The 21191-nt window shown below is 37.9% G+C and overlaps 1 protein-coding gene across 1 annotated transcript; it reads left to right on the top strand.

Moving 5' to 3' along the window:
- The first annotated feature begins 9917 nt into the window (after positions 1-9917).
- Positions 9918-11186, top strand: LOC134248643 (uncharacterized). The gene has a single exon (XM_062731048.1). It carries the CDS (start codon positions 9918-9920, stop codon positions 11184-11186), a length of 1269 nt encoding a protein of 422 aa, XP_062587032.1.
- The last annotated feature ends 10005 nt before the right edge of the window (positions 11187-21191 follow it).

Raw genomic sequence — 21191 nt, 5'->3', positions numbered from 1 at the left:
ATTTTGATGACTTTAAGGAAGCTCTAAAAACTGCACACTAAAGAGCTCTACTTTAATATTGGGTAGTTTTATGCAGTTAGAGTGATCTGCCCTTAGATTGTGATTAAGAAAAATTTTATTTTACAGTCAGTTGGATTATTTGTAATAGATTAAATTATTTTTAGCATTATCTAAAATCAAAAACAAATAAATAAATTGATTTTTTCATAAATTTTTCAAATGTATTAAGTAACCAGCAATGATTTCTGCTCACAAATATTCCATTGTCTTTGAAAATTTCTTGGGGAAATGATGCACATACGATATGTTCTAAATGAATAAAAAAAGGCTCATTATGCACATCTTTATATTATAGATTTTTTTCTCTCCAAAGATTAATTTCTGTAAGTCTAACACTAAGTTTTTAGAGTGTCCTCAATTTTTTAGATACATGTATTCAATGAAATCATTTGAACTTTTTGAAGTATTAAATTTTGGTAAATTCTACGATAGTAAAATGTTATATGGTTGAAAATACTTTAAAAAACAAAAACAGCATGCATGCATGACAATAGGGCATAAATTTTTAATGTCTAAAAATTTTTCTGTGACATTAAAACAGGAATTTTCATCACCAAAAGACATATATCACATTGCTGAGAGTTGTCTCCAATTGTCGGTGTATCGCTCATTTTTCTCACTTTGTCCTTTGTAAGTTTCAATCTTCAAACAATATTGGACTATTACAATCTGTATCTGTATGGCCAGAGTATGGGGCAACATAAAAATCATAATGAAAATGTTCATACAGATTTCATTTCTAACATATTGACCCCCAAAGTTGGTACGGTTATAGAGGGAAAAAAGCGTCTTAAGCCGGTTGACCCCAGATTGACCCTGCAAAGGGGAATAACTTTTGTAAATGTGAAAGTTGTCTATGGTATACCATATAGATCTAAAACTGACTGAATTTTGATCCGTCAATTCATGAACATGATGAGTGGATGTAAATAATGTTGGTCAATTTTTGTAAAAAAAAATATTAAATTCCTTGTTTATAAACTGAGTGTACATGCAATACTGACATAAAATTACTCATAAGATACATGTATACTTACACCATGAGAAAAGCATAGGTGTCCATTGCAGCACATGATAAATCATTAACATACAAGTACATGTATACATTTGTATCTATACTGTAATACATATATATTGCATTGTTTTTAGAGTCCTGTTCTGTGGATGCCCTTAGACAGTGTGTCTACCCATCACGCTATCTGACATCACTTGTTCTGAGCATATTTCTCTCTCAAACTTACACTACAGAGAGCCTGTGGATAGAGGATGAAGAGTGACCTTGGACTAATTTTCTAGGTCAAAGGTCAGTATCAAAATGTACTGTATATCTTTATTCAAAGTCGTAGTCCAGAGTATATTTCTCCCTTGGTGTAATCTAGCTTAAATTTTAAAAAGACACATTAAATGCTGAAATCATCTGTATCATGGTCATGGAAAGTAATTATTGATATTGGTATATTAAAGAACATTGACTGATCTTTCAGATTTCTAAGTTATTTGATATGTATGGAAATACCTTATTATGGAATCTTAAATTTTTTTCTGTATCATGTGAATTATTCATATTTGGTGAGCTGTTTTTATAATAGCATATACGAGATAATACAACATATTATGTAAAATATGAAAGCCCTATTATTTGTCATTGAAGAGTTTATTCAATGTAGCACCATTTTTTTGAATTAGGTCAAGCATGAAGGTAAATGTCAAGGGGTCAGAAATCATAGCATGCCCAGAAATATCATGCCACAGATATTAATGCACATGTAAAATATGAAAACTCTATCTCTTCTAACAGTCTAAATCAAAATTCACAAGGATTTTTGAAAAGTAGGTCATACTTCAAGGTCAAGGTAACATGGTCAAAAAGGTTTTAAGTTTTTGTGACAGATGAACAGATCAACAGATGTCAGATGATAAGATTCAATTAATGAAATCTTGCATTCGCTAAAGTGGAGAACTAAAATCAAGAGAACTATACACTAAAAGGGATTGACAAACCTCGATATGATGATGCATATACCCGGTAGATGCTTTCTATATAAATTAAGTATTAAATAACGAACAATAATTCATATTTAAGAAGTTTATAAGTATCTGATAAAGAAAAAGATATCAAGTTTGACATACATTTTATAGATCTATTTCAATGAAAAAAGCGATATTGATCAATATCGCCTAACTGCACCATGCAGGATGAAAATTCAGTTTTCTTAAGGTCATACGCAACATAGTTTGAACTTTATTAGGTTCTTCCCTGGAGTTTAAGAGTTTCACTATAAATAAAGGACCTGTGTACAATACTTTTAATGTCTATATATGGATTTGTAAACCTCTTCTAAAACAGTGTTTGATGAAAAAAAAATCTGGAAATTATATTTTGTAATTAAGGTCTTCCGTTTCCAACGGAAGACCTTCTACTGATTCTGTTGGTAAAGATTATTATTCTTTTTTCTTTTTTTTCTTCTGCTTCCTAGACTGCAACTTTGAGGCCTCATATCTCTCTCATTTCTCAACGGATTTCGCTCAAATTTTCAGACGTTATAGACGTTAATAAACTCTATCAGAATATTGTCTAAAATTTCATAAAGCCACTTCCGGTTTTGAGTTATTTCCCTTTAGAGGAAAATTTATAGGCTTTCGTTTCCAGACAAAGGCTCAGAGACAGCTAAAGCTGGAGCAGAAATTCTACTGATTTTAGATAATAGAAGAATTGAAGTTGTGCACATCGGTTTTTGTTTTTCGATTTCTGTATTCAAAATGGCGCTACATAGGGGTCAAAAATTAGAACGCTGAAAAGAACCAAAATTACTCATATTTTTCTTTTTATTTTCTAAACAAAAAATATTTTGTTAAAATATATACAACATAATTTGTGCAAAATTAGAAGATCTTTCAAATGACATGTCGAAAAAGGGCTGACCCCTAAATTAAGGGACCTAGAGGGGCCAAACGTTTTTTCCAGATATCTCAAAAAGTATTGAGAATTTGTTATGCATCAAAGAAGCAAAGTTGTTCAAAATATCAAGCTTTATCTAATAGGGTCGTCAAAATACGTCCGGCGACGTCACTTCCGGTCGAACCGGAAGTAGTCAGAAAATGCATATTTTTGCCGTTTTTGACAGGTTTTTGGGTAACATGTCTCATGTCTCATGATAATGGCTAATTGATTTCAAACAGTTAGCTTATTAGTCATGTGTTATCATGGTCTAAAGTTTTGAGTGGTGGATTCAAGGGGAGTTGATGTTGAATTTTTAATTACTTATCATGCTTATTGTGGATCATCATAGGATACTAATAATTATTGCAAACATTTAGGTAATCTTCCTTTTTGTGATAAGTGATGGATCAGAGGCATGTTTATTTTACCAGTAATTGTTCTGATAGTTGTGGTGGATCCAAGGGGGTGGAAAGATATATTTTTAAATATTTGTAATGTCTCAATGGAATTAAAAATCATGGTTAATTCACTTAATTGATTTTAAACATTTAACTTATATATCATGTGTGATCAAAATCTACACTTATAAGTGGTGGATCCAAGGGGGTGGATATTAATCTTATTTAAATATTTGTGATGGGTGCAGGATCAAAGAATATTAATGATCGATGATTATGGTTAATTTATTTCAGACATTTAACTTATATGTCATGTTTGACCATTATCTTAATTTTAAATTGGTAGGACCAAGGGGGCTGGGGGGGTGGGGTGGTGGGGGGGTGGATATATAGTAGTTGCAGTTGATCCAAGGGGTTGGATATTAATTTTAAATATTTGTGGTGGGTAAACGGATATTAATGATTATAGCTCACTGATTTCAAACATTAAGGTTATATGTCACGTGTGATCGAGATCTAAACTCATAAGTGGTGGATCCATTGGGAGTGGATATTAATTTTATTTTGATTAAATATTTGTTTTGGATCAGAGGATATAAATGATTAAGGCTAATGGATTTCAACATAAAGCTTATATGTCCATGTGTGATCAAGATCTAAACTTATTAGTGGTGGATCCATGGGGAGTAGATATTAATTTTATTTTTTAAAAATATTTGTTGTGGATCAAAATTAAAGGATATTAATGAGTTTGGCTAATTGATTTCAAACATTCAGCTTATATGCCATGTGTGATCATTGTCTAAACTTACAAGTGGTGGAGCCTAGAGGAGTAAAATTTTATTTTAAAATATTTGTGGTGGATCAAAGGATTTATATAGTTTTCCTTTGTGATATATAACTGAATGATTTCAACCACAGGTAATTAAATATTTTGCTTTATTGTGCCTGAATTAATTAAATCCATTAATTAATTTATCCATTTAAATCTTATAAATGGTAAATGATAGGGGAATGGAGATTAAAAAATCAACAAACTAGACACGATAATCATAAAAATTCATATTTTCCCATCAGTTAAAGGAAGAGAACCTCTTCGGACACTGTGAATCAAAAATTTTTAATGTTTCATTTCCCTTTTTAAAGACTACCCTTTATACTTACATGTATATTCAGATTAATTGTCATTGATCAAATAATCTGTGAAAAGTTTTATGATAAATGTTTCATTATAGGAGGCAGCTGCCTTAGAAACCTGTTTTCATATACATCTTCTTTTACATAAGCATAAATTTGAAGAATGAATACTTGAAAATTTGAAAAATGATAGATATTTGTAATAACTATCCACTTTTATAGAACGACAAACAGAATAGATACTAATGATCCATTAGTTTAAGAAAAAAAACCCCAAGTTTTTAAGAATTATCTTCAGTAAAAATATCAGTATGTGGGATTTTAAACCCCATCATAAAGAAATGTGGGAGAAAAAACCCCACATGACAATATAAGCAACATATGGGTTTAAAAACCCCACATTGATTTTTATGGGAATAAAAACCCAATGGGGGTAATTTTGAACCCCATGGGGTTTTTGTGCGGTTTTTCATGGGGTAATTTTAAGTACATGTTTCCCCATGGGATTTTTATTTTTGACACTAAATATCTCAAAAACTAGCAGAAAATGTTGCATTTTTTATTTCAAAAATTCATTTAGGTAGAAAAACCCCACCATTTAAAAAAAATTCCAAGAGGCTAGCTTTAAAGGAAAAGCGTGTGCAAGTTCGGAAAAATGTCCATTCCGAAGTTGTCCGTCCCACTGTTACTAGGCCTACACAACATATCGGCAAAAATATTTAGAAGCCCCTCTTTTTATTCCATGAAAAGGGGAAAACTTAATTAAATTCTAATATAAGATCTCATAATCACATTTAATCATTAGTCAGCCCCCGGGCTGACTAGTTACGTTAGGATGAAACTGCAAGTGCGCTTGCGTTAATTGGAATTCTGGGAAACAGATTTGCACATCGTCGTTCTCGACGAAAATTTATGACATAGACTGTTCAGCTTCTAGATGGGATGTTTGTAAGTTTTTAAATGATACTATGAAAATGTTTCTTTGCTTCTAAAAGATGATAAGTACATTTATTCCCTCAATCGCCATAATGATTGCAAGCCGAAGATTTAAATTGTGTATTCCTCTGGATACCTGATGCAAGACTCCCTCGATCAGTATTCAATACCTTGCATAAGACTTGTACGGGTCGGAATTTACACAACAATCCACTTGCCACAAAGGTCCCAAAATAGCGAAAAAAAGATCAATTTCTCTTCACTCTAACGATGGAAGTTATGAAAACATCAGCTAGAAGACCACCGTTAGACAGAAAATTCTTATAATTTACATGATGATAGAGGTGCAAGTATGTGACGCTTGTGCCCGTGTACCGCGCCCACATGTGAGACCACAGTGGAAATGCGATAGCTGAGGGAACTGTGCTGATTTATAGACTGGGTCAACACCCCCCCCCCAATGAAAGGAGAGAGGGGGATGGGTTCCAGTTTTTTAATCTATAGTTTTCCTATAATGGTAGACATCATCAAAGTCATTTTGTGTACATGTATACGTACTGCACTGATGTATATAAACCTATTTTGAATTTCCATTTCAAATTGTTTTATGTGGCGTTCATTACATTTTGGAAGCTTTTCCTTTCTTTCCTAATAACACTATTCAAATGGATGCTCAAACTTAGAAATTAAATTGAATATAGAGGCAGTATGCCTCCCCCCCCCCCCCCATCATGCATCGCCTCGAAATGCACAAATGAAAACTGTTATTTAATAATATTTAAAAACAATCTAACACAAAGTCTAACTTCCTTTTATTCATCATAACAGGGTTCGACATTAACGTTAGTCTCAGACTAATACATTTTCATTCGGACCAATAAAATTTGTGGCTAATTAGTCCGAATGGACTAATAAAGTTTTCTGGGTGGGGGGGGGGGGTGGGGGTGGAGGGGAAACATTACCGATGTTCTCGACAACTTTCAATGGAAAACGGGAAGTTATGTAACTCTGAGTCAATTCGGCGCTTAATTTTAGGACTCATTAGTATGAAATTAAACATTTTTACGATCATGATTTAGTGTGATACATAAAAAAAAATGTCGGACATTTGGATTATGTAATCATTTATAGAGAATAACGAATGAGATCGGGAATTTGAGTGTAGTTCCTGATCCCGCGATTTTAACTAATTTTGGTATAAAACATTTCATGTAAATTAATTCTATTTATTTATTCATATTTTTGACAGACTCATAAAATTGCCCGCGGACTAGTAAAAGTAAAGAAGCACAAATCCGGCCGGACCAACGCCTAAAAATGTTAGTGTCGAATCCTGCATAATCTCTATCATTTTATAGAATTTAACTTGATCTGAGTTGCCATGGTGGCTTTTGTTCATTTATCGGTATAAGATGAACTTTCTCTGATGTCTGCGCCGAAGAGAATTTATTGGAGATCATTGTAATGGTCACGATGCAGAATTAAAAAACATTATTCTATGCTTTATTAGTAGTATAAAGGGTCCAGATAGGGCGGAAGTGACGTCATAACCGGAAGTGGACGGAAGTGGGCTAGCCGGAAGCGGAAGTCGGGGTAGGCGGAAGTGGGTTCCCGAAGTGGAAGCGGAAGTGGGCCCTAGCGGAAGCGGAAGTGGGCTAGCCAGAAATGTCCTAGCCGGAAGCAGGCTGGATGACCGGGTCAACTGAATGCATCCCCTGGGGGATAGACGGGGTCAAACTCAGTACAATCCTTGGGGGTGGGGGATAGGTGGGGGTCAATTCAGTTACATATAGTCCCCTAAATACAGGGGCGTGTTTACATTGTGTTTTTTTACATTGGTACGTTGGTACTACGTTTTGTTATGCTGACTATACAGGTAAATTTGGCAGCGATTCAAGTCAGGGGACCGTGTGCAAAAAATATGCTGACTATACAGGTAAATACTTGGCAGCGATTCAAGTTTGTTTAGGGCCGTGTGCAAAAAAAAATATATGCTTACCTGTGTATTGTGACGTCATCCACTGTAAAGAAATACGGTTTTCTCCGCCTTTGGATTCATTTTACCCTCAGAGCCATCACCTGATAGGCATGGATTCTACTAGAGAAAAACAGGTACAGGCTCGACGAATATTGAAACGAAAAAGTACCGAGAGAGACCACCTAAACCCATTTCGGAGTATTATCACATGAGACTAGCTGAAAAAAGGACCTCTCCAAAATTTAAAGCGCATGAAAATAGATATGTCGTTCATTTCGATGAATTTCCAGAAGAAGAAGAAAACACAGCTTTCCTTCGGCAGTTATTCAAAAACATGTTACAAGACTTCAAATCGAAAATGGAGTGTGATCCTAACGATTACCTTCGCCTGAACATAAGTCACCCATCTTTGGATTCAGACAATCTCTTACGAGTTTATGCAATGTAAAGAATTAAACGAAGACGTCATTTTTAAAGAAATACAGCGTGTGCAACAATCCAAAAAGGAGTACAAAATCGGCGACGGCTCCACGGAATTCGATCTGTTACACATCGGGAATCCCCAGGGGAGTGGTGGAGACAGAACCAAACATCTACAACTGGATAAAGAAACTTTCAAGAAAAATAAACGAGCAATCGTTCGGATCGTCAATCCCCGTGATGAATTTTGTTTGGCTAGAGCCATCGTCGTCACTCGATTACACAGTCAGAAACCCGAACATCCAGACCCAGAATGGGAAAAACGATTGTCACGTATGCGGAAAGGAGATCAATACTTAGACCAGAAACGAGAAGCCATAGCTCTCATGGAACAGGCCGGATGTGATATCACTCAAGCTTGTGGAAATGCAGAGTGGATAAAATTACAACAGGTATTAGCTCCTCAGTATCGTCTGAAAATATTTCAGTTCAAATCTACTTCCACTAAACTCTGTTTAGAGCGCATCTTCAAAGGCTGGGGAGATGGAACTTGTTTGAACATTTTGTAAGACAACCGTCATTGCGATGCCATCATATCCATGGCGGGAGTAACGGGGAACCCCTATTACTGTGATCATTGCGACGTGGGGTACAGGAATGTCACAGACCATCGCTCCAAATGCCCTCATCGCTGTACCAATTGTTTAGGACCACACCCTCAATGTCCCGATGAAGGGATCAAAATTAAATGCCAGGAATGCCATGGAATGTTTAAGAACAGGACCTGCTACGAAGATCATTTAAAACCCCATAGTAAGAAGACCACCACTACTGTCTGCAATTTAATGGGGCTATGCCAGAAGTGTCAGTCCTGGATACCTAAGATTTTATTGCCTCATCACAAATGCGGAGAACAGAAACAGTGTAAGATCTGTAAGAAAATCGTCGATGCCGATCATCGGTGCTACGTTCAACTGAAGCCCCAGAAGAAGAAGAAGGGGAAAGGGACCTTACAGTTTTACATCTATTTCGATTTCGAATGCACTCAGGAATCGGGCATTCACGTTCCTAATCTGTGTGTGGCACATCGTGTCTGTCAACATTGCGATGACTTACCCATAGACCAACCTTGTCCTCATTGTCATCACATGGTACCCCGTCAGCACCTATTTCAAGGCCCAGACACCTTAAAGAAGTTCATGGACTCGTTATTTCAACCCACTACAGGTACTAAGAATTCCACTTTAGTACACGACCAGGCCATCGTCATCGCCCATAACTTCAAAGGATACGACGGACAATTCATTTTGAATTGCATAGTGCATTCTTCTCCCCTGAAACCTAACGTGATCATGAACGGGAGTAAGATCTTGTCCATGGAAATATGTGGACTCAAATTCATCGACTCGTATATTTTCTTAACCTTTCCTTTGGCCCAGATGCCCTCCCCTTTCGGATTCGACGAAATGAAGAAAGGTTATTATTTACCCCACTTTTTTAATACAGAACAGAACCAGAATTACGTGGGACCTTATCCACCGGCAGCTTTCTACAATCCGGACGAAATGACAACCAGTGGACGACAAGCTTTTTACGAATGGTACGACCAACAGAGGGGAAAAGTGTTTGATTTCCAGAAAGAGTTTGTAGGGTATTGTACCTCGGACGTCGACATTTTAAGACGATACTGTGCACGGTTTAGAAGCACCCTCAAGAAGTTGGTCAACGTGGACCCTTTCCAGGAATCCATCACGTTTGCCAGTGCTGCTAATTTAGCCTACCGTCGAAATTTCATGCCTAAAGACAGCATTGCCATCATTCCGAACCTCGGGTATGAACCGGCACGCCAATATTCGGCCAAAGCCTGTCGGTGGCTCACCTGGATGAGTCATCAGAATGGATGTCACATACGACATGCCAGAAACGGAGGCGAAGTCCCGATCGGCAATTTGTACGAGATCTAGACATTCTGGATCCTTTGAAACCTCGAGAAGCCCTGTACGGAGGACGGACCAATGCCACTAAATTATATTGTGAAGAAGGGGACATGAGATACGTGGACGTGTGTTCCTTATACCCTTACGTGTTGAAACACAGACCTTTTCCCCTAGGTCATCCCGAGATCATCACAGACAACTTCCAGGACGTGAGAAGTTATTTCGGTCTCATTCACTGTCGGGTCTTACCACCCCGACGCCTCTTTCACCCCGTATTACCTTATCGGACGGGAGGTAAGTTATTATTTCCCTTATGTCGCACCTGTGCCCAACAACAAGACTCTACTTGTCAACATCCATGTCAACACACCGACCGGGAACGTAGTCTCACGGGTACTTGGGTGACGACCGAATTACATAAAGCCCTAGACATGGGGTATACCTTAGAGCAAACTTACGAAGTGTGGGATTTCAAAGAAAGCAGTCAAGACTTATTTAAAGACTACATCGATACCTTCCTCAAGATCAAACAGGAAGCGTCCGGATTTCCCCCCGAGTGTAAGACCTCAGAACAAGAACAAGATTACATTCGACAAATCTACGACAAAGAAGGATTCATGATGGACATTCTCAGTATCAAGAAGAATCCAGTGTTAAGAACCATTGCTAAACTCTTTTTAAATTGTCTGTGGGGAAAATTTGCTCAACGGTTGTTATTACCCAAAGTCAGATACTTGGACGAAGTAGAGGAATTACATCAACTCTTACAAAATTCGACGCTCGACATCAAGGGTGTGCGACTCTTAGTCAATAAAGAAGATTCCATTGAAGACAAGATTCTAGTGAATTTTCAAGACAAACAGGAATTCGTCGAAGAATGTCCCTTTGGAAACGTGATCCTGGCTTGTTTTACCACCGCCTATGCTCGCTTACATCTCTACGAGACTTTACGACCTTTAGAAGAACGGGGCCTTTATTTCGATACGGACAGTATCATTTACCAACATAAGGAAGGAGCTTTTAATCCTACTTTGGGCAATAGTTTAGGAGAATGGACCGACGAATTAGACGGGGATCACATCACTAAATTCATGTCGGCAGGTCCTAAAAATCATGGTTTCCGGACGGATAAAAGGACCGAGGTTCATAAATGCAAAGGAGTCACTCTCAACCATCGAACCTCTCAGTTGGTGTGCCCAGAGACTTTAGAAAAAATGCTCAAGGGAGAAATAGAGGAAGTAAAAGTCCCCTATCCCAGGAAAATCAAGAGGACCCGTGATTATGAGGTGGTGAACAAACCTTCAGAGAAAACAGTTAGAATTGTATATGACAAGAGACAAATTGTAGAGAATTATAACACTCTACCTTATGGTTATTGATATGTTTGTTTGTTTGTTTGTTTGTTACAAATAAGAAAATTGAATTGTTTTTATGTGTTGTTTCTTCTCTATAAAATAGATATTCTTATTTTTCAAAAAATGAAAAAGATTTCTGTGTTCACTATAAATGAGACCCTGAACCCATCTTTTCTTTCATTGATCAACATGTATTCCGAGGAGACACCCCTCCCTTCTTTTCAATTGAAACACGAATTTACCATGGTAGTTGCTGGACCCTCGAAATCGGGCAAAACAGAATTCGTCAAGACATTAGTGAACAATCTAGACTGGATCACCCCCAGGCCCGAAAAGATCGTCTGGTGTTATCGGGAATGGCAACCCGCTTACACTTCTTTAAAAGAGAAGGTATCTTTCATTCGAAATATTCCAGAAGACGACGAGAAATTAGTAGCCAATTTGAGTGTGCCCCATTTACTCATTTTTGACGACATGATGGGAGGAAAAGCCATCGAATCGATTGTGGATTGGTTTACCCGTAAAGCTCATCATCGGAATACCAGTGTGATTTACATCACTCAGAATTTATTTGATCGAGCTGCCTCTCATCGCACCATTAGTTTGAATGCTCATTATTTAGTCTTATTCAAAAATCCCAGAGACAAATCTCAGATCAGTGTATTGATTCGTCAGCTAGCTTTGCCTCATTTGGTGTCTGCTTATCAAGAAGCCACCCAGGTACCTCACGGTTATCTTCTCGTGGATTTGAGTCCCCAGACCCCAGACGAATACCGATTAAGAAGTCGAATGTTTGAATTGTTGACTATACACATGCCTCAAGAGTATAAATAAAAGTGTTTCCCACTCTTCTGAGTCATTCCACTCTCATCATGGCTCCATCAGCCAAGAGTAAATTAGTGAGAACCTTACGACGTTTACAGCGGGAACGATATCCCACCGAACGAGCCCATTTAATCGAATTAGGGCGTAAAGCCTTATTGAATTGGTTTGCCATGGGAGCTCGCAATTTAATGAAAGGGGTCTTACCTATCAATAAACTGACTCAAAAGTTTATCGATCTTCATCGTCAAGATTTAAAGATCATTGTCGATCAATCGGCTAGTGACGAAGAAAGGAAAACGGCTATTTTAAAACACGGAGGAGCTGGATTTCTAGGTGGAGTCATCATTCGTCATTTATTCAAATGGAATAGTCCTAAAAAGCGACGGGTTCGTCGTTTAAAGAGTGTAGTGGTAAGAGTCGATAATAAGAAACAAAGAGTGTTTCCAGATTGGATGGTCCGTGTCGGAGGAGCAGCTCAAAAGAGTAGAAAAAAGAAGAGAAAAGCCCCTCCTAAGAAGAGAAAAGCCCTCCTAAGAAGAAAACAGCTCCCAAGAAAACAGGGGCGGTAAAAAGGACCCCTCAAACTCTAGCTCAACGTAAAGCCATGCCCGAAAGTCTAAAAAACGAAATCAATCAGTATTATAAGGAACAAAGACAAAAGACCAAAGGAGAGTTACTCAAGAAACAAGCAGAACTGAGAATGGATCGTACTATGGGACCCATAGGGAGTCAAAGAGCTAGCGATTTAGAAGTGTTTCCTCGAGTGAATGTGGGCATTCCCTCCCCTGGAATTAAAGTTCCCATTCATGTCCCTAAAATCACACGTTTTCAACCCTTGACAGCCTCCACCCCTCAACTTCCTAAAGGTCTGAGATATAAATGCCGACAATGTGGAAAAATTTATGTCAGGGAGAAAAATAGAGATAAACACGAGAGTGACAAACACGGAGGGTATGCCCCTCCTTAAGACTATAAAAGGGAGTGACATGAGAGACTTCTCTTCATTGTTTTCAAAGATGGCCAAGAAGAAAAAGGGATGTTGTACGCGATTAAAAGCGCATGCTCCTCTTTTAAGAGTGTTATCGGATCCTCACTATTCCTCGTCCTTAAAAACAGGAATTTTAAAACATTGTTCTGGAGACTGTATTCTGAAAATTTGTGAGATCGTCTACAACCTATTAAAAGGAATGTTACCTCTCCATTCGGCTCAGAAACGAAAACTAGCTCCTAAGAAACACATCTTAAGGAGACTGGTTCAACCTCAATCCATCCAGAGACGAAGAGCTTTATTAGTACAACAAAAAGGAGGTATTTTTCCTTTTTTATTCGCAGCAGCCGCTCCTTTACTGTTGAACCTTCTAAAATGAGTCGTAAAATGGTGTTAGTACCTGAAGTTCTATTGAATGAACTCAAAGGAAAACTTCCCAAACCTCCGGAATTTCAATCTACGCTGAGTATAGGTCAAGAATTGGACCAGATTACCAGACGTGATGATTTAACTCCAGAAGAAAAAGTGGCTTTATACGGTCAAGAACTTCATCGGTATAGGAATTATTTACAACAAGCGAGGGAGCCAGGGAGAAAAACCTCTGCACCCGTAGCCCCAGCAGCACCCGTAGCCCCAGCAGTAGCAGCAGCAGCTCCAGATCCCGAGATCGATCAACAAATCATTCAAAGCGTGAATAAACCCATGCAAAGAAAAGCTGAATTATTATTAAATCATTTAAAGAAAACCAAAGTCTTGACTTGGGATAAAGACGGAGAAATCAGTTATCGAGGTCAGAAAGTGCCCGATTCTAACATTGTGGATTTAATGGCTGATAGTATGAGATCTAAACCTCTCAAAAGTCAACCGGTGCCTAAAGGAATAGAAGAATTTGCTCAAGCTTTAAAAGAGACCCGTACTCCCATGGTTTACTTGCAAAATCGAGACCTTATAAAAGCCATGCAGAAACCAGGAAAAATCAGTACTCCTAAAGGGGTTTTGAGTGACGAGGACGACGAAGAGGAAGAGAGCGGATTTCATGATGCTTCCTCTTTTTTGACCCCTATTAGACGATCTATAAAATCCAAGCCTTCCCCTATTTTAAGGTTAGAGGAGGCCCTCCAGAAGAAAAAGAAAGCCAGAACAGATCCATTTCAAAAGAGATTACAACAAATCGAGGAAAATTGGCTTCCTTTGCCTAAGACATGAAGAAGAAGAAGAAGAAGGAAGTGGGGGACATTTTAACAGAGATTTATTACGATCCCAAGAGAGGGTATGGAGGCATACAGACTTTGTATCGTCAGGTTAAAAGTCTTGGACATAAGATTTCCTTAAACACCATACGAGAATGGTTAAAAGAGCAAGATACTTATACCTTACATAAACCCATTCATCGAAAATTCCGGAGACAACAGACCAGAGTGACGGATATGGACGAACAATGGCAATTAGATTTAGCCGATGTGTCCAGTTTAAAGAAACATAATGACGGTTATACTTTTTTATTGTGTGCCATTGACGTCTTATCTAAATATGCTTGGGTGGTGCCTTTAAAACAGAAAACGGGAAAAGAAATGATTCGAGGATTACAAGAGATTTTCCGACAAGACGATCGACGTCCCGTCCGCATTCAATCGGATCAAGGTAAAGAATTTACCAATCGAGAATTCTTACAGGCATTTAAATCCATTCATTTCTTTACCACTCGCAATACGGACACCAAAGCCAGTATCGTGGAACGATTTCAAAGAACCCTCAAAGCACGCATGTGGCGGTATTTCACTCGGAATAAGACCAGACGGTATTTAGAGGTCTTACCGGATTTAGTGTATGCTTACAATCATACGTATCATCGCAGTATCCAAAGAGCTCCAGCTCAAGTGAATCCCTCGAATGTGTTAAAAATCTGGAAAACTTTATATGGGGAAGAATCATCACCTAAAACCAAAACACCCCCCAAGTTTAAAACATGAGATAAAGTGCGCATCAGTTAAGCCAAACGCACTTTTGAAAAAGGATATTTACCGAACTGGACCACGGAAATATTTACCATTGCTCAACGAGTCCCCGGTCGGTATCCTTACGTGTATCGAGTACAAGATTACAACCAGGAGGAATTAGAAGGGACATTTTACGAGAAAGAATTACAACAGATCATTAAAAAAGACGACGTGTACGAAGTAGAGGAAATCTTGGCGTATAAAAAGCGACGAGTCGGGAAAAAAATCATTCAAGAAGTCAAAGTCCGGTGAAGAGGATATCCCCCTAGTTTCGATTCATGGATTCCCCAAACGGATCTCATTCAATAACACCTCATTGGAAATTTTGTGGAGAGAATATTCCTCGAGAAGAAATTGTGTATTTTGCCCAATTATTCATTTGTATTTCCCTCATCATCACCAGTGTGGTCATGTTAGCGTTACACGATTCTAATCGAGAATATTGGATGGTGTGTGTGAGTTCTTCGGTGGGTTACATCATGCCTAGTCCTACCATGATACATCATACCCCTACGGTCAAGAAGACGAATTCACCAAGTCCCGGAATCTAAAAATAGATACATCCCTCTATATAAAAAGGAGACACCATATCCCTAAGAGGATCAGTTCTGATCTGAGTGAGGGACAGAGCACACACGTCATGGAATTTTTAAGCTCAGAGTATCGTTGGAAAATAGTAGAACCTGAAGGGACTAGTTTAAAGGGAGAATGGATGAAAAACAAAGAGACATGTATTCAAGATTTCTTTGATCAGAATCCAGGACAAACAGGTCTCAATGAAATCTACCTGTATAAGAGATTCAAGTTACCGGACCGCCAAAGAAGCAAACACATGGTCTTATTAGGACCCAGACAGCCCAAGTATAGGGAATTCAAATGGAAAATCAATTACGTCTTGCCTCACCAAAGAGAGGGACCCAAAAGCAGTTTGTTTCAAGGGAAATGGATGGTAAAAGCTGGAGATTGTGTTAAAGATTATTTGAAAGAAGTGATCGTAAAAGGATTCAATGCCCGTGGTAACCGTTGTGAAACAGACTATTTGTACATGAGGAGACCTTTTCCCATACAAAAAGAACTGAACCAAAGTTTTGAATGTTTGTTATTATAATGATGTTCTTGTTTCTTGTTCTTGTTGTTATTGTTATGAATCAATAAAATAAAAAGAAAAAAACCAAAATTCTAGTGTTGTTAGTTTTTTTCTCTCTATATAAAAAGAGAAGTTGTTATAAATACAAAGGTTCTAAGGTTTAGGGTCTCAGTCTTAAATTGAACATGGCAGAGAGCAGTGGGTTTTACATGACTTTACCCAGTGATGGGTCTATGACCTCTTTTTCTAGCAATACGACCGCTCAATTTAAAACCTTATTACCACAAACAGTGGATTTAACCGACGGAGAATGGGAAGTGGCTTTAACAGAAATGATGTATCCCAATTCATTGAAAAACATTACAGAAGAGGAAGCTTATTTTGACATCCTGGTTCCTCAGTCTTTTGCTCACCATATCAAAAACCCCAATGTTTATGGCAGATTTAAAATGAAAACCTTAGACCCAATACCATTACGTCAATGTCCTGTACTGCTCGATTGGGCCCATACTAAACGGCCTGCACTCGTTGAACTAGATAGCAAGATGGAAATTAGAAGAATTCACTTCAGATCCGGGCCTTATGTTCACCCCAAGGCTTTAACAGAGGAAATAAGTCTAGGACTACAGAGATCATTGAAAAAAATATGGAAAACCCTTAGTGAGGGAAATGAAGACAAATCTATGAAATTAGTATATTACGAGACCTATGATCGAGTAATGTATGAAATCAATGAAAAAATGCTTACTCCCTTATGCATTCGTTTCCCCACATCCCTAGCTTATAAGCTAGGCATGGACAGTCAGAAAGTCATTCTTCAGAAGGATACAGAAAACATAACCAAATGGATCAACATTAGTTACTTGGGAAACAATACTGTGGATTTATATGAAAATCTGAAATCCATGTATGTCTATTGTGACTTGATTCAACCCCAGACGGTAGGCTCCAATGCCTTGAAATTATTAAGAGTGGTGCCTTGTACGTTTCATTTGGAGGATTCAAAACAAGCCAAATGGGAACCCATTCGAGCGGAATATTTGAAACTAAGTAAAAAACATTTCGATACCATTGAGATTCACATCATGACTCCTTTAGGACAACCCATGCCCTTTGTAAGTGGCAAATCAGTGGTGAAACTTCATTTTAGAAAAGTATACTGAGATGAGTGTACCGTTATTGTGTTCCATCTTATTGGGTGTGGTGGCTTGTCTGGTCTGCTGTCTGTATTGTATTCAGCCGTAAAGGGTATAAAAGGAAGTCCCCCGAGGATATAAAGGTCAGTTGAACAAGAGACATGAACCATGCAGTATCATCCAGGATTACTGAGACAAAGAGGACACGGACAGTTTGTCTATCATAAAGGGTTATTACGTCAAAAAGGACACGGTTTTTTAGGATCCCTATTTAAAGTAGCAGCTCCTTTAGTCAGCAATCTAGTAGGAGGATTATTGGGTCAACAGCAAGCCCCACCACCACCACCACCAGGCTATTATCCACCCCAAAACTATCAAAGAGGGGAAGGATTCTTTACTGATTTACTGAAAACCGGAGCTAAACACGCCTTGACTGCTGCTGCCAGAACGGGATTAGACGTATTAGAAAATAAGAGATCTTTAAAAGACGCAGTCAAAACTCACAGAGTACAAGCTCTAAAAAATACTTCGGGAATGGTGAAACAAAGAATGAATCTAGGAGGTACTAACAAAAGAAGAAAAAAGACCCCTATGTTAGCCCGAGGAGGTCCTAAGAGAAAAAGGAAAACACAAGGAGGAGGAATTCCTAAAAGAAAACGTCATTTAGATGTGTTTGACTGAGAGAGAGAGAGAGTATAAATAGGCCAGTCCAGTGAACAGAAGGTTCATTTGTGAAAACTGAATCCTAGTAGACACATCATGTTACAACCCGATTCCTGTGCGTGTGGGATGAACAATTTACAATTGTTTGAAGTCCCTCCGACTAATATTGCTTTAGAAGACTCGAAATGGGAAGAATATTACCCTATTTCCAGTACTTTAGATTCCGACACCGCTCCCATCGAATTTGAAATTAAAGGACAAGGAGATCACTATCTGGATTTCTCTCAAACTTATGTTCAAATGGTATGTAAATTTACAAAAGATGATGGAAGTAATCTGACTGGGGCGAACAGCACTTCGAGTCCAGTGAATAACATCTTACATTCCATGTTTACGGAAATCGATGTCAGTCTGAATGGAAAAATAGTGACCCCGGGCACGGATACTTATCCTTACAAAGCTTATCTGGAGAAATTATTGTCTTACCGACCCAGAACATTAAAGACACAGGCGAGGGCCTGTAGTCTGTGGGAAAAAGATACGGCAGGACACATGGACGAAGTGGGGTTAGAGGACCTTGGTGTAGCTCAAAATAAGACCTTTGATGTAACTAAAGGTTCAAGTAAAGACACGGTGACCATTGACGAACCCATCCTCACAGCGTTACCAGTCAATTCTAAAAACGAAGGATTCCGAAAAAGACACCAAGCTATTGCTGACAGTAAGAAAATCAGTTTGCTGGATCGTTTACATCTGGATTTGTTTCAACAAGATCGATTTCTACCTAATGGAGTGGACGTCCGTTTGCGATTTAATCGAGCTAGACCTGCTTTCTACATGATGATCAAAGGAGGAAGTACAGGAAAAGTGAAAATTTTGAGTATGGTCTTGTGGGTGAGAAAAGTCAAACCCACAGCAGTCATGATAAATGCCATTAATCAGAGTTTGCATACCCACAGAGCCAAATATCCCTTGAGAAGAGTGGAAGTGAAAACCTTTACCATCCCCACAGGAACTCAGTCTAAGATTACGGATCATCTGTTTCAAGGCCAGATGCCTAAACGTCTCATTTTAGGCTTTGTGGAGAATGCCGCCTTTAACGGAGATCAAACTAAAAATCCCTTTCATTTCCAAAACTTTGGGATCAAGAAATTAGATGTCAGTATCAACGGAAAGACCATGAGTACTCGTTGTTTTGAGCCTAATTTCAACGACGATTTATATCTGAGATCTAATGTTTTGTATGCATTTTTTTCCATTTTAAATGACCATGCACTTATAGGGAAATTGAGAGGGAGATTGAAGAGTATCTGTGCTTTACATTGTAACAGGTCCAGTCCAGACCTTTTTTACAGGTTTTAACATAGTTATAATTACCTACGTATATATTTAAACCTACCCAAAGTAGCTATTTTTACCTACTTTTTGTATTGTCTGCATTTTGTGGCCAAAAGACCAAATGTCGCAACATTGTGAATTCCCTATTTTTAGATAAAGTCACACTGATGATGAATGCAATAAAATTTTTACCAAAAAATGATTACTTCTTGAATCTACAATTTTACATTAGTTTAATTCTTCTTAATTGGCACTAAAGCACATACCCTAAAAGCTTGAAAATAAGACGGATTTAATAATAAGCCGGTTTTGAAAATAAGCCACCTATTTCTTGCATTAATAATTACTCGAAAATAAGCCTGTTTTGAAAATAAGCCGGTCATGACAATGCCTTAATTAAACACAGTATCAGTTTAATTATTTATTATAAATATTCCATGACATGACATTAAATTATGATTTAATTCAAAATTAAAAATAAAATGTTTACAACTGTAATAAAAGCATAAAAATTCAATCAAAGTCCAATATTTTGATTAAAAATGTTTGTTTCAGTTAGAATACCATGCGTAGCCTAAAAACCATAAAAATTCAAAGTCCACTATTTTGATAAAAACTTACATGTATTGTCTTAGTAAAAATACTATGCGCAGAATATTATGTCTAAAACTATAAAATACAGGCTGTATTTAAACTGTCAAACTCTGAATTTTAGCTCAGCCAGTGGAATGTCCTCATCTGAATCACTTTCACCGTTTTTGTTCAAAATAAAACAGCTAAGTTCAGTGTCTTCAGTCTCCTCTTTCTCTGGCTCAAACGTATAATTGTCAATGCCTGTGAAGTGAATAAGATGGTCCTCACTGCCATCTGTTTTGTTTGAAATTCCACAGCTTTTAAAGCACTTCACCACAGCGGCCGTTTGTTCCTTGCAGGTTTCTGACCAGGCTTCCCCTACCCATTTAGTCATAAGGATTCGCCTACAATTTAAATAAAATACATTCAAATCATTAACTAAATGTGTTTTTGAATTGTTAGAATACCGGTATCTACACACTTAAGGTAAAATGCACAGCCTTAAAACAGGTGTGAAAAACTATTAAATGTAAAAACAACACAGAGTTAACGTTTGATTATTTAGTAATTACCTTTCTGAAGCTGTGAAAGTGCCCTCAAGCCATTGTTTTCTGTTTGCATGCACATGCTTGTCCGTTATTTCCTCAATCTTTTTCTTCAATGGAGCGTGGAACACTCTATCAAGGGGTTGAAGTTCGCTTGTACATCCGCCTGGAATTAACGCTAACGTTGTGCCGATCTCTCGGAACTTTGATTTTACTGTTTCCGTATTTTGCGCTCTGTGTACATCGGCAACTAACATTGTTGGTTTGTACTGGATTGCTAGAGTTTTCCACATATTATTTATCCAAAACAACATAACTTGCTCGTCACACCATGCATTTTGTTGAAATTGAACCACAACGCGACTGTCATACTTCACTTTTTCACTGAACGGAATTCGCTGGCCTGTTCCCCTGAATATAACAAGCGGCTTTATGCGTTTAACTCCGTCCAGAAAATACAACATTGTAATGTTGCCTGTCTGTAATCAAGTCCGGATTTTTTTGTTCTGCACCATACCTTAGTAGCACCAGTTGTTTCATATGTTTTCCCCTTATTTAGATCAAACGGGAGTGGAGATTGATCCATGTTGGCAACTAATTTAAAGCGACCATTAGGGTCGGTGCAGTCTCTGCTTGCATTTTTTCGGATAAATTTATGGAAACTGTTGAAGGCTTCAATTTTAGCGTCTGGTGGATTTTGAGCTCCACTGGTTGGTGCTCGATACGATATATTGTGCCGTTTTTTGAAATTTTTAAACCAGCCGCTACTGCATTTGAAGTCAGAATCTGCGAGTTCAGCTGCACGGGATTTGAACCACCATGATTTGGCCTTAAGTCCGTCCTCCCGAATTTCTTTGAATTCACGATGTAGTTGTCT

The sequence above is a fragment of the Saccostrea cucullata genome, unplaced genomic scaffold (genome assembly GCF_032062105.1).
Source record: "Saccostrea cucullata isolate Sc308-1 unplaced genomic scaffold, CSIRO_AGI_Scuc_v1 ctg1806, whole genome shotgun sequence".
NCBI classification, from domain to species: domain Eukaryota; kingdom Metazoa; phylum Mollusca; class Bivalvia; order Ostreida; family Ostreidae; genus Saccostrea; species Saccostrea cuccullata.
The sequence above is the reverse complement of the archived record's forward strand: the minus strand, read 5'-3'. Positions and strand labels throughout refer to the sequence as shown.

Coding starts and splice junctions, on each gene's coding strand:
- LOC134248643 (XM_062731048.1), top strand. CDS start 9,918: ATGAGATACGTGGACGTGTGTTCCTTATACCCTTACGTGTTGAAACAC.